Here is a 15468-nt window from a genome sequence, read left to right on the forward strand (position 1 = left end):
ATATCAAACTCCGAATTACTTTCCTGCCAGTCTCTTTTTCTTTCTTTCTGGGTCAACTTGTGTCATCTTACCCACATTCAGTCCATTACACTGTGCCCTGCATGTATTATCCACCACAGAAAGTCTTTTGAGGCAATTAGATTTGCTGAGAAACTTTGTTTATATTTTCAGTACATCATAAGAAACTATTTACTCTATCTGCTGCTAAAATTGGAGTCATATAATCAGAGAAGAAAAGTAAAGGTGACTGTCTTGCACTGAGCCAGTGACATTAGGCAGTAGATGAGAGAGTTATTGATACGCCGCAACGACTGCAGGCACTGCAACAAACTAAATCAAGCATTTAAAATTCCCTACAAGTACAAGATGCTCTTAAGGAAAGCAATAATTACTCCACTACAGCATGCACTTCAATGACTAAAACTATATGATACAAGGCAGTGTGAAATGATGAATTAATGTAAAATATTGTTTTGAACATAGAAGAAAAACAAATGACCTGAAGTAATTATCTGCAACAGCCTCAGTGAAGCTTTGCTAAAAACAACATCTATTTTATGTATTAGTGATGTACCATAATTGTATAAATTTTAATCAGTTTGTATAGGATTGTACTGTTTTTTTTTAGAGGAAATATAAATATTTAGTTTTATCCCACATGTTTAAAAACACTGCTATTCAAATGCTGCATTGCTAAATCTGCCAGTGGCATGAAGATTTTTGGACTTGAAGTATTAAAAACTGATGTGCAAGAAAGAAAAAAAATCACATATTTCTGTCCTTACATCAGATCAGACAAACAATTTCATAAAGTGCAACTATCTTACTGAAAAAAAGGTTTTATTTTTACTTAAAGTCATTGAAATTCTTTGGTCAAACAAAAATAATTTCCTTTATCGTCACTTGTGTCACATATAAACTGGACTCTGATGCTTTATGACATATGCAAAACATATTTTGGACTGCTCTTTTTAATTACTACATGGCTCAAGCTTGACCCAGTAAAAGGATAATTCATTTCATATTTCACAATTCATTCATAATTCCAATAAAATATTTAATAAACTATATATTTTCTAAGTTAAGAGAAATTTGAAGTGGTAGATGGAGAATAGCCTGTTCATCTAGCTGGTTACATTTACATATTTACATCTACTTGAGCTTAAACAATATACTTTGAGGAGTTTTAATACACCATAATTTTTATTTTTAGTACAACAATATTATTATGAAGTGTCGCTATTCTTAAATAGTGCGCTACTCACTGCAAGTAACTTCACTGAATGAAGAACAAACAAGTTTGAACCACAAATCAAATCAACTAGACACAGACCAAGTTTATGGTAAAGTGAGCTTTACTGTTTATTGTTCTCATGCTATTTTTGATTTGTTGAACTTGTTGTGCCATTTGTTTTGTGAGTTTTAAACTAAAACAAATATTTGAAACAGTCTTTTTCTGCTTAAACTGTTGTATTTTGCAGCTATATTAGTTATTCCATTTTAGTCTTTAAAATACCAGAATTTGCACACATCTTTGAATTTAGTTTTTTTGATTACATAATGTTTACAATATTAAATTGGATGTTATGATCAGTTACTCAGTAGCTAAGTAACTGTTTCACCAAATACTCTTTTATTCTTACTAATTTCTTGGACACCTGCTTTTGACTTTTACCTCAGTAAAATCATCTTTAAGTAGTGCTACTCTTACTTGAGAACAATTTTTGTGTACTTTACCCAGCTCCAGTTACAAAGCGTAATTATGGTATATCACTAAAACACAATAAGCAGGAAATGCTTGGTAGTCCAATAATGGTGAGCAATGAAATATAAATACATGAAATACTAAAAACAAGAAAAGGACAGGAGAGGGAAAAGGACAAAGTTGAATCAATCCCTATTTCCCATGAACCTGCAGTTGCAAAAAGCAACAGGAGAGGGCATAAGTAAAAGAAAACCAGCAAAGGACGTCAGCATGTGTAGGAGGGGGGAGGGATAGCAAATATCTGTGATAAGGGTTCTTTGTTTAAAAACCAGAACAAGGAGAACAGAGACAAAGATAGAAACTGAGGAAACTATCAAATAAAAAGGAGAGACCAGCAATAGGTGAAGCAGAGAATCAGGTGTGGTAGAGAAATTGGAGTAGTGATGAGAATAAAGACAGGCAAAAAGAGAAACATGGCGGGAGGAGAAAGCAGGATCTGAGTCAAGCTGACAGCATTAACACTCATCTTCCACACCCATCTCTCTGTTTTCTTCATACATTTAGCCTACGGGATAAGATGACGGGCAACACTGAAGAGGAATTTACGTTTACATTAAGTAACAAATGAGAGCTATGTGACATAATGTAAGCACTAATCTCCACAACACTGTCACAATAACAGAACCAGCTCTAAATGCCCACATTTCTGATTCATTTTTCGGACAGACGGCTCAGCTCAAAATAAGTACAGCAGAACAAGTTTACAAAAGGCAAAGCTGCATGTGGGATGGGATGACTCACGGACTGCAAAGGACACCTGACAGGTTCAGACTTCACAATGATGACCAGAAAGACTCAAATGAATATCTGTTCATTTCAATATCAAGAGAAGGCAATTCATGCTGTAGATTTATTCATTAATGAATTAATCTGTTTATTTCTGTCAATCTGTCAATGTCATCTGATCAACCACCGCCTCTACATGGCCTCGCAGGACAAAATGTCCTTGAATTTTATACATGCACAAGGTGAAACTTACAATGAGATATTCAAAGGTGGGTAGAGTACCCAAAAATTGTTATGAGTATTATTACTTCAATATATTTTTACTCAACTAAAAGTAAAAAGCAGCCATCCAAGACATTATTTGTGTAAGAGAAGAAAGTTATTTTGAGATAAAGCTCCCCAAGTACTGAGTAACTGATCATGACACCTGAATTAATATTTTTAAATGATTTAATCAGACAGAAAAAATTATAAAATGATGTAATTTTAATATTTTGAAGACTGAAATCAGGCAGAAGAAACATTTTAAAAAACACTTATATATATATATATATAAGATTCCTGATGTATTGTTAAAGATTATGAGTTGACAAATAAAGCAACTCTTTGCTAACTGTTGGCTGAAAATGTTAATCAGACATAAATAATTGAAATAAAAAAGTACACCTAATCATTTTGTTTAGACTAAGAATACTTTTGAATGGTTTTGTGTTTACATAAAAGAAAGGAACAATTTTGACGGAAAGTATTTTACAACTATCAGCAAGACTTTTCATAAACTCGTTCTTAAATCATGTTGAACAGCATGACAGAAATGTTGTCTTAGCAGCTCTAAAATAATATGCAGCCACACATAAGCTTATGCTAAACAGCTTTATTTTTCTGAGAACACAAGTCAAGAGAAAGTCAAGAAAGAACAGCAAAGAGGACTGCACTTGCTGAACACAAGACTTAGCAATTACCCAAGATGCATAGTGGGAGAAGCAGATGAGGGAAATAGCCACAGGGTGATGAGGAACCCTGCAGCTTGAGACTGGTCCTCTTCCTCAGTAAACATCTGATCCCATCCAGTTATAGTCAGAAATAAACACAAGATTCAGTTCTAATCAGACAGAATTTATAGCCGTTTAGCCCATTTACCTTCCCTCACCTCCCTACCCCCCTTAGCAAACAGTACGTAGATAGAGCTAGAAGAGGCCAATCCTCTTATGAGAGCTACGTCCAATGTCTGACCCCATGACTTTGGATTTCCCACACCCGTTTAGCCCTTTTTCAATCAAACACCAATACCTTACTCCATCTATCTAGATTGGAGGATCTGGATTTAGGTTTTCAACATCAATCAATCAGAGATCCTATGCCTTTGCCCTTAATGGATGTGGCTGACATGTATGTAGCCTTGCATTGACCCATAAGTCAGTTCATTCCCGCAGGCATGCCATGATGTCCCGCGCACAGCAGCAGATGTTGTGGCTGTGTGGGCTCTGATGCCAAACAACAGCTCTGCAGACCCACATCTGTCCTAATCTCTGTTGATTCAGAAAAAAATATACATCTTAAAAAAAAATTAAAGAAAAATTTGCCTTCACTAGCATTAAAAATAAGCCATCAAGCACTGGTTATTACATCAGACATCAGAGAGACTGACATATATAGCTAAACCAGTGAAGAATTGTGATAATTATATTCCTACTTTTACTATAATAATTTCTTAAAGAAAAATAGATAAAGCATCATTATGATTCCCAATTTAAGCTTTGCTCATCCAGCAAGGATTTAAAATGACAATCCAACACAGCATTTACTTATGCCTTTTCCATGGTTATTGTTTACAGAGGTAGAAGCTGCTAGCAGAAAGGGGGCAGGGTTCAGTCCACCAGGTCAGCTGATCATAAAATGAGAAAGGCAATACTAAAAAGGGGATTTCATCAACACAACTTTGATTCTACAGTGGGAAGGAAACTATGGGCTTATTTAACCCAACCATGAGAGAAGAAAAAGTCACACAAAATAACAATTATTTATATAGGTATATTACTAGATATGACCCAAATACTGTTTACCGGCTTTGCCCAATTCATCTGAAAGCCACACATGGCTCCAAACTGCTCTTCGTCATGTACTAGGACAAATGGCAAGATCAAAACATGCGGTGCCAAGGAAGCTAACCCTACAGCTGTGAACGCTCCCTGCAATAAAATTTTGGCCCACTCAGTCCTTTTCTACCCTATTAAATATGAAGCAACAGAAGGAAAAAAATGATGACATGAAACTAGTAAAAGATTACAGTCTGTAAAATGCAATCTTAGAAAAAGAGGTGCAACGAAATGGTTATTTACTGTGAAATTATGTTAAAGTGTAGTCTAAATTGTGTCTATTCACTCCATATCAAAAGTGTACAAAATATACACACTTTCTTTGCTAACCTCCCCATCAGCTGCACAGCAGCAGTATTTGTGCTGACAACAAGGACAATGTTGCCTCCTAATTCACCACTAATAAATCACTGGAATGTCTGCGGAGGGATAATGCTAATAAAAACATGAGCAATCATTAACAGAAAAACACATGAAAATAGCTCAGCTTTAACAGATACAAAAACACTTGATAAATGTCTGGGAAGGGGACAACACAGTGTAAAATTAATATTCAAAGTTAGTGATGGTCATCTTACATTTTCTGAAGAAATAAATGTGGCAAAACACAATGCTGCAATTTGAGCATAAGTGATTAGTGAGCAGCAGAGAATAAAAACAATGTGACTGAGATATGAAAACACTCTCATGGTTATCACAAACCATGACAATAGATAAAGGATGAATAAAAAGAGACAGCACTAGTCCTTAAAGACAAATTATTAATCTTTGTAATCAGTGTTAATTTAATTCACTAAAAAAGTTTTTGTACGTAAGTTGAACAAAAGTAGCATAATATGTTTGTTACGTACAAAAACTTTATGAAACAAAATTAAAATGATGAGGCTCATAACTACATTACATTTCTGTCAGCCATTGAAATTGAGACAAACTCATTGGAGGAAAATAAAATTCCTCCATCCATCCACTTAGTGTCTATAACCACCTTTCCATGCACAGTCACAACAGGACCAGTCCTATTTCAGTAAGTGAGGGAAAAGTGGGGCACACCGTGGGCAGGTTATCCATGAGACTATGTCTTCCTGAGTGGGAGGAAGTGAATGACGAGATGCATTTAGGACATGCTGCTCAGATGGTAACGGATTAAAGCGCGTATGAAGCAACAGTAGCTGATAGAAATACAATGCAGGCTGTCCTGGGATCAGTGCAAAGGCACAGATGCAGGATTCAATTTTATATTCACCTATGCCTTATTACTATTATGAATATTATTGTTTGTGCTTCTGTTTTTTGAGCTCCCTAAAGCTGAACTCATTGTAGATATAAAATTGTTTAAAGGTCCAGTCTTCCCAAAACAAAAGAATCAGGCCCACTTTGACAGGTTCTAATAAATAGTTGTTTTTTTTTCTTTCAAATTTCCTGTCATCTTAAAGCACTGCAGCTGTCTGAAGAGTCATTAGTACCTATAAGCATTTTAGTAGCTTCACTGCTGTGTGGTGATAGAATGGTAATCATGCAACGACCTGAGTTAAGATACAGGAAACTTGTAACAGACATTACAAGTCTTTTGTGTCTTGTCAGTCACAGAAGACCACAGACAATCCCCCCAAAAAAGACAGAGAAGGTAACAACGTCACAACAGACTGTTTCACTCAAAGAGAAGGCCTCTGCAAATTGCACTGGCAGAAAAGGATCACCTGTCTCTGTGGTTAAAAAGAGGATTTGTGTTTTATGGCCTGTCCAGGATAGGCACCAGCTCCCCTCCCGACCCCACTAGGGACAAAGTTGTTAAAAAATGGATGTTGTGACAGTATAATCCAAGACAGAAAATCTGTGGAAAAAATAAAATAAAAAAATCTAGCCTCTGCATCCTTCTGACAGTTCTACTTCCATCTACAGAAGTACACTGCTCCTGGTCAGAAAAACCAATCAGAGCCAGGACGAATGTTTTAGCTGTGTGTATCACGCTTGTTTACGAGTTGCTCAAACCTTCCCCCGCACAGTGCAGCAAAGACTGCTGGTTGTGCTAATATAATTTTTCTGTACTATAATCTTAAGCATTTGTAGACTTCAGTAACAGTGCCTTTATATTAATTTTGATGGCCCATATCATCAAGGATGTTCATGCTGTGTCTCTTGGTCGCCTCCTTTGTGCATGTAGTCACTTTTCTTCTGTAAAAGTGACTTTGACTACAGAGGATTAGACGTTTGTGAGTAGGTGCCATGAGCTGTTGTACATCACAAATGTTTGTCTACGAGAATACTCTTCATGTGTGATGAGTAAACCTGACTGTTTTTGCTTCAACAGCAATATGTGTGTGTGCAAATTAGATTACCATCCTTTCTGCTGACCCCAATATGAGAGGCAAGCATCCTCATACAAAGCTGCAGCAAAGAAGAGAGAAGCTGCCCTACTGACACACAACAGCCGCATCCACAGCCGCAACCCCACAGGCATGAGGCATCGTGCTAAAAAACATATGACAGATTGAGAAAGCGGACAAAATGCAGAAAGATGGACAAAGTTCAACAGGAAAGAAGATGAATGAGTTAACGATTATGCATAAACATAAGAGAAAAGTAAACTGAGAGTAAGAGGAGGGAGGGGTAAAAAGAGCAGCGCTGCTAAGAAAAGATGAACTACTAAGGGAGAGGAACCTAAGTATAAAAAGATATAATATAGTAATAAACATCATTAGGTTTTGCAAAAACAAATACTAATTGTAAAATCGAAATTATAGGCAGCAAGATGAAGCAATAAGTAAATCAAAGAATGTCAAAATGCAACACTTAAATTCTGAAATTCTAAAGTGAAATGCATTAATCGTCTAAAAGGTTTGCGTAAAATACTGTTCAGAGTGATAAGGACATAGTTTTAACCTACTAGTTATTTTATACTTGTAAAGTTTGTCAGAATACACAGTCTTTAATATCTCTACACGGGCGAGGACTGGGACTAAATATCAGCTCTGGAAATTTACCTGGATATGCCCCACTTCCCAAACACATACATAAAGCCACAAACAAACCTGCCTTAATATCTGCATAGATCACAATAAACATTTTGAGGTTCTTAATAAAACTTTCTGGGTACATGTTCTTTATAATACTGTGCCCCTAAAAATCCAGGTGTATGAATTCTTTATATAAGGCCGACCACAGAATTATGAAAGACAAAGGGAGAAAAAATTGATTTTCTTCAGACTTTTGGTTCAAATAACTAAACTTGCCCCCATTTAATTCTTATCGCCATATATTATTCAGTAACACTGTCTTCTGCCTACATGAACTGGCTGCAGTGAAATGATGCAATGTGCTCCTCTTCTCAATGAAATTTTTGTGTGCTCAGTTACTTTTAAACTGGCTTGACAGGTACGATTTAATGCGCTATATTTCACAGCACAGAATGACTAGTTATTTTTCCACATCATCACTGCCTGGACACTTACCTGTAACTAACTGTATTTCAGGTAAGCTTTCTTTTTGTTGTCTCTCCCTCATCATTAGCAGCCTGGTGAAGCTTGTTATATTTTGCTCCTACTTACTATGAGCGAATTAAGCATCTCCTGCTGATACTTACAGAACAGCAAAAAGGCTCTGAGCAAATTGTATATTTTTAACCCACTATTTTTTGTAGTTTCTATTCTTTTAATGTGTCCTCCATCTCCCTTCTTTCGTTATTGTTCACTAGTAATTTGAATATAAATTCTTGACTCTTCTTTGATTTAGTTTTAGTAAACCTTTATTGTTTCATGCTCAAAATAATGACTGACAGGTGTAGGGATGCTTAATTTATAGGTCAACGATGCCATTTGCTTCGGGATTAATTTACATAGTTGACAGACTCAGCAAAACAGACACATTTATCAGCTCTCTGCTTAATAAGTCATAGAGCTTGATTTTGTAAGTTAATTATCCACTCATTCTTAGTCAACAGCTGGATTTTGTTGTCAGAAGTCAGATTTATAATGTGCTTCTACCTGTGCGCACATGTTTACCAAACTCAACCTCTGCTCTGACGAGCAAACAAGTTCTCCATTGAAGGCCTCCCGCCCCAAATGATTTAACATAAAATTAAGATAATTATGGACAACAGCAGCATAAACTCAAAAATGGCAACAGGAGCTTCGTCACATTAGCAGCCTTTACCCATGGCGGCATTTGCATTACGCTAACAAGAGCAACAGAACCATCACAGCAACATTCAGAACTGATTATCAGAACAACTGACCGCAGCTGAGCAGAAGAAAACAGCAGAGAAGAGCAGAGCAGCAGGGTTGCTATGACTTATAAAACACGCTGTATCTTACCGGCTGTCTGTAAAATCCCGTGTCTAGTCATGCCAGGTGCGGAATGGCCTAAGCTTCCCCTCAACTTCCGTGTTCGCCTTCATCAACTTGATCAACATGGCAACGCAAAAATATTCCGGGTGAGGCGAAGTCCAGAGCAGCCAAAGATATTAAATTCGGCGATGCTGATTGGCTAAATGTTTGTAATTTAATTTATACGAATATAAAGTTCACTAGCAGCCAAACACCATTGGCTATTCAGCTTAACTTCTGCAGAAGAGAAATGACAAGAATACGTCGGGGAAAAATCACTGTGGTGCAAATATTGTGTATACAATACAAATTACACTTTGACACATAGTATTAAGGAAAACTGGCTTTGATAATACAATTCTTAAACAACGCTTACAGATCTTTTTCTTTTTTTTGTCCCTCTCTCGCATCTGTTATGGCGGCGAGTCATGGACTAGCCACCACTGCTCAAGGACTCCAGCCGTAGGATTCCGGTATGATTGATTTACTCTTTTGTTGCTTTCGAGCTGCTTCTAAGGTTTTTACACAAACAATATACTGACTTATTTTCATATACAAAAAAATGTTTTACGAATGAATAAACAGGAAGTCCTGTGACAGACTGGCGACCTGTCCAGTCTGTCACCCGGAATGTCAGCTGGAGATATGCACCAGCACCACAAGGGACAAAGGTGTTCAGAAAATGGATGGCTGGATCATAGACATTATGTCTATGGGCTGGATGGATAAACAGGAAGTCTTAAACTTCGATATCCGCTGAACTTGAACCGGAAGTCGTCTGTCTTGCACGCAGTGGCTGATTTTGATGGAGAATAACGTTTCTGTAAAGGAGTGAGTTTAAAAGGCAAGTCTTGTGTTTTCAACGAACATGTTGGACATGTCGAGAGGAAAAATAAATAAATAAATAAATAAATAAATAAATAAATAAATAATATTTAGTGACCGGCTTTTATTTTGATATTCTACTTCCGCTTATATGTAATTATATGTGTTTGGAAAATAAATATTTAATTTGGAACTAAATAGTTTAGACGTAAACATTTAGTTTAAACTAAATATGAGGATTGGGCTAAAGAAGCAGTGCAGCAGTCTGTCTGCTGTGCTGCACAGGATGGAGGAAACAGCTGCAAGGTAGAAAGGTGAATTGCAGACAGATATTTAGAAGACAATATCTTCTTTTAATTATCTCTGTGTGTCATGTCAAGATTGCAATTTTGATAGATAATTTGATCACAAAATTAGCCTTATAATTGTTTTTTAGTCAAATTATAATTAAGGGCACTGTTTTAAAGCTGCACTCATTTTTGTTAATCATGCTACTTTTCTTCCTTCTTCTCCCATTTTTTTTTTTTTTTTTTGTATTGAATCTATTTGACCTTTCCACTCAAAACTAAAGTCTAAATGAAGAATGATCAACTCTCTGTGGAAAATAAATACAGCCTAAACAGCATACAAGCACAGCTGCACTGATCTGCTGAGCCAGCCGAGCACAGAGACAAAGGCACTGGTGCAAGCAGGCACACCCTCACTGAAAGGAGCATGCCATATCAAAATATGTTTAGAACTAACTGTATAGTAATCTCATACATACTGCACACCCTTTACTGTTTTATGGCATTAATTATTCATTCGGAAATACCTATTTTTAATTCACCCACTTATTGTCTTTTTCCACCCCTCACAATTATTCAAGCAAACTACCACAGCAGCAGCTAAGAACTGGTTTGGGGGATGCAATCACCTCATAGTTAGTCTGATAATGTCAGTGCATAAGATTTAAGCCTTGTATTTTTATTCATTCACATATTTCCTTGCCATCTGCTGTTCAGGCACAGCTTGGCAGTCCTGCTGCACTTGAACACACATGATACAGTTTTTCATTTCACACACATACAGACACAGAGGTGCATTAAAAATGCACAAAAGCACACGGGCAATTACTGCTGTTAAGCAGACAAGGACAAGGGGCAGAAGAACTGCTGAGAAAGTCCGTTCAAGCTCTCTGCTTCATGAAACCGCGGTTCACTCTGAATCTAAACTAATCCTTTGTTTTCTTCTATGTGTACTTCAGTACAAAGCCATCTCACATGCTCATCGTTAGTTTAAAAAAATCACTCTTAATAGCAGGCAAATTAAATGTCACAAAATACATACTGTTCTGTCAGTCGCATTCAATAAAGTCAAATATTGACCTAATTTTTGGAGAAAAAAGATTATCTCCATATAATGCAATAACTAATTAGAAGCTTATCTATTCCTGGCTTCACGCTAGCTGTAGAATCTGGACCATCTGCTGCCTGTGTTGCAAGGGTAGTTTTATAAAAGAACATTTTTTTTTTCTGTGTGTTTATTAAATATTGTCTCTTGTAAATAGATATATTGCATATTTCCCCTCCCCCTACTCAGTGGCTCTCCCTGCATCTCCCTCCCTCATTCATCCTCTTCCGCTGCTGTTGCTAAGACCGAGGAGTGCAGGCTAGTCTGTGGAAACCAGTAGAGTCTAAGAGGTGGATCTCCCAGTGTGTTGCTATGGGCAACGCTCAGTGTTCATAAGGCAAGCAGCCTGAAATTCTAGTATTTACACAAGTGACCTAGTTTTCAATTAGTCAAAAGGGATTGTATATTCTGAACTTTATGCTTGGTGTCCTTAAAAATACATTTTCATACATCTCTTTGACTTCTTTGTATTTTTTTTCAACAGAATAATAAATCTAATAAATAAAATATAGCATTAGAATGTATTGCTTCATTTTTAGTCATGCACCATTATAAGACCCATGTTAAGGCATAGTAAGCCTACCCCACCTGACTGGCTGCACATTGTGATTCACTGCACACGCGCCTCAGGCTCACTTTGACCTCCTCTGTGTCTCAGCCATTCATTGCACACTGAATCCATGAGACTGCATCAGAAATCCCAGACTTCCATTGCTGGTCTTAGGCAGTCAGAGCCTTCTTATCCCAAGATGTATAGAAAAAGTGATAAAAGATATAAAAAATGTAATAAAAACAACAACAATGATCTTCATTTAAATGTAAAGATAAATTGTGATAGATTCCTCTATCCTATAATAAACTGAGCTATGTTTTTCTATTATTTTAGAGGTGAAGATTAAAGGAAGACTCATATGGTTGATAAAATATGAAGACTTAACAACTGTTTGCACTCAACATACAGCCAAATAAAACTGGTATTTTGTGTGTTTTGTTTTTAAATAGGTGTACAACTGAGGAAAAACACAAGCAACAAAACAGCGTAAAATATCCAACTAGCAAAAGAAAAACTTTCCTCAAGTGACAGTAAAAGTAAAACTTTAAGCATTAAGGATGCACAGGTCAAAGCATTAAGCATTGATGTCTTTAAAGGATCACCACTTGGATCTGCTTTAAACAACGAGACACAGTCATTATTCTACATATAAACAACGTATACTGCAGTGACTTTATCAACATGAGGCCTTCTTGTTCCTCTAAGTATTGAATATTTCTATCCAATTATTTTGTATTAATAGGTTAAGTCGTTTAAATTAACACATATTTCAAGATTAATCTAGTTTTCAATAATAATTGATTCTTACCTCTTCTGCTCTCCTCCTGTCAGGAAGCACTAGTGTATTTGCATGACTTCCAGGCACTATAGTAGATCCAATACTCATTCTGGGTCCAACTAACATGTAGCGTTTGTCTCCAGATCTGTACTGGATGCTGTGACAAAGTGTCCCATCATAATTAGTCTCTTGGAGATATTTAGAAGAATAGTCTGTGGATTTGGAGCACTGCATAGCAATTAGGACTATTATACTGATGATAAACAGAACTGAAACTGCACCCAAAGTGATCATCAGGTAAAAAGTCACATCATTACCCTCATCATCATTTGCTGCACTTTTAACATCAGAAGCCGCAAAAGCCTCTTTTGGCTCCACCAGTTTGACAATCACAGTAGCTGTAGCTGATAGTGAAACGTTGCCATTATCCTTGACCAGTATGACCAGTTTATGTTCAGCCTCGTCTGTCTCTGTGAATGAGCGAAGTGTTCTGATCTGTCCAGTGTAGCGGTCCAAACCAAACAGACTGTGGTCAGTAACTTCCTGTAGTGAAAACAGCAACCAGCCACTATATCCTATATCAGCGTCATAGGCTCTGACTTTAGTCACCAAGTGTCCTGCGTTCACGTTGCGTGGAATCTCCTCCACACCTTCAGCAGAACCATTGGAGCTGAGTGGATACAGGATGACTGGAGCGTTGTCGTTCTGATCCAGAATGAACACGTTCACTGTGACGTTGCTGCTGAGTGACGGAGTCCCAGAATCAGTGGCGACAACTTGGAACTGGAAAGTTTTCAGAGTTTCAAAGTCAAAACTTTTCAATGCCACAATTGTTCCAGTTTCAGAGTTTATGTTGAGAAAGGTTGTCACTGTTTTATGTGCAGCACCACTTCTTGGTATTTTATATGATATATGAGCATTGTCCCCCTCATCATAATCAAAAGCATTCAGGGAAAATAAAGAGGCTCCAGCAACATTGTTCTCAGTCACATAAAAATTATATGGATTTGTTGAAAATTCTGGGTTGTTGTCATTTACATCTGATACTGTTACACTTATTGTCTTCTGAACTGACAAAGCTGGTTCACCAGCATCTTTTGCTATTATTGTTACTTCATATTTTGACTTATGCTCCCTGTCGAGTAGCGATTTGGTAACAATAGAAAACATGTTTTCTTGTAAGGAAGGTGTTAATGTGAATGGTACATCATCAATTATGGAACATATGACCTTCCCATTTACACCTGAATCTTTATCACTCACACTTATCAATGCAACTGTTCTTCCTGGTTTGGAGTCTTCAGGTATTGCACTTGATAAGGATGTCACTTCTATTTCAGGTGCATTATCATTTAAGTCTACAACAGCTATGATGACACTCTTTTCTGTTGACAGGGGGACTGGCCCTTTATCAGAAGCTTTAATGTCAATTTCATATCTATCCTTTGCTTCATAATCTAAGAGTCCTTTGACAGTAATGGCTCCTGTAATGGTATCAATTTCAAAAAGTTTACGCAATTTATTGTTTACATTATCTCCAAAAGAATACACTACCTCTCCATTTAGACCCTCATCTTTATCAGTGGCATTTACTTGTATGACTGTTGTCCCTACAGGTGAATTTTCATTAAGCTCCACAGTATATGACTCTCTGGTAAATACAGGCATGTTGTCATTTACATCTAAAACATTAATAACAATTCCCATTGTTCCTGATTTAGGTGGCTTTCCTCCATCAACAGCTGTGAGTAGCAATCTATGACTTCTGGCAACTTCTCTGTCCAGTGGTTTATGCAGGAACAAAACAGGAATTTTACCGTCTTGCCCTCTATCTTTAATCTCCAAACGAAAATGATCATTTTGGCTGAGCTTATACTGTTGGACAGAGAACAAGCCGCTGTCTGGATCCCGTGCGTCTTGCAATTGAAACCGAGCCCCGGATAGAGCAGATTCCGATATTTCTAAATGCGTCTCGTTTTTAGGAAAGGTGGGAGAATGATCGTTCACGTCTAAAACCTCGATGGTGACATAATGTACCTCTAGGGGATTCTCCAGAACTGTCTTAATGTTGATAATACAGCTAGCGGTCTGGTCGCACACCTCCTCTCGGTCTATTTTTCGGCTGATGTGAAGGACGCCGTTGTCACTGAGGTGGAAAAGTGAATCCTTTGATCCAGAGACGATGCGAAATCCTCTGTCGATTAAAACACTTGACTCCAATCCCAAATCTTTCGCAATGTTTCCAACAACAGCACCCGTTGTCAGTTCCTCTGGTAGTGAGTATCGCAGCTGCGCCGAAGTGAAATTAAAAGTGAAATCCAGAGTAACAATGAAAATGAGCAAGTGCTCCAACGCCGCAATGCATCTTCGTGCCATCGCGAATTTTAGAATGGGATAATAAAAATCATTTGAAGACACACACACACACACACACACACAAGTAAATGATTAAAAAAAACCGAGTAATGTATATATTTAGAGAAACGGTGATCAAGGAACCGATGATGGCGGATCAGTGATCATTGCCATAATGCACAATCCGAAGCTCTGGCAAAAGCTCCGAAATATGGACGCTCCACTGAGTGTTGAAATTTCACAAGCAGCGCCCCCAAGCGAGTAACTATTATAATCTTGATATATCTATTTTAGTTTACATTTCCAGCCGTTAAACACGCAAAACTCTTAATGGTGATGGAGAACAAAAAGAGGCAAGGTAAATTTCAAAATAATTCACTAATGTATTCAATGTCTATCCAACAATCCAACGCAGACTTAGTTATAAATCAATATTTACAACTATATGTAACAATAGTTTCATTTTTGTACAACTTTATTCAACTTCAGATGTTCTAATAGTATTAGTTTGTTTGCATTACTTTCAGGTGCTATTGTGTATCACATATTTCCTTTAAATAACATAGGTTTTCTCCAGATCTGCAATGGAGGTTTTGACAAAGTGTCACATTAATGTTAGTCCTTTACACATGTTTAGAAGAACCATCTTGTAGATG

At 37.1% G+C, this 15468-nt stretch overlaps 1 protein-coding gene across 12 annotated transcripts in view; it reads right to left on the reverse strand.

Moving 5' to 3' along the window:
• LOC114138898 (protocadherin alpha-C2-like) overlaps positions 1–15468 on the reverse strand; it is a 191399-nt gene that overhangs the window by 105508 nt on the left and 70423 nt on the right. The window contains exon 1 of one of the 12 annotated variants that reach the window (XM_028008386.1): positions 12488–14966. The exons of the other annotated variants lie outside the window; for them this stretch is intronic. Coding sequence (XP_027864187.1) covers positions 12488–14833 — 2346 coding nt within the window. The 5' untranslated portion in view covers positions 14834–14966. Of the gene's footprint in view, positions 1–12487; positions 14967–15468 lie in introns of those variants that run through there. 12 annotated transcript variants of the gene reach the window in all.

The sequence above is a fragment of the Xiphophorus couchianus genome, chromosome 23 (assembly GCF_001444195.1).
Source record: "Xiphophorus couchianus chromosome 23, X_couchianus-1.0, whole genome shotgun sequence".
NCBI classification, from domain to species: Eukaryota; Metazoa; Chordata; class Actinopteri; order Cyprinodontiformes; family Poeciliidae; genus Xiphophorus; species Xiphophorus couchianus.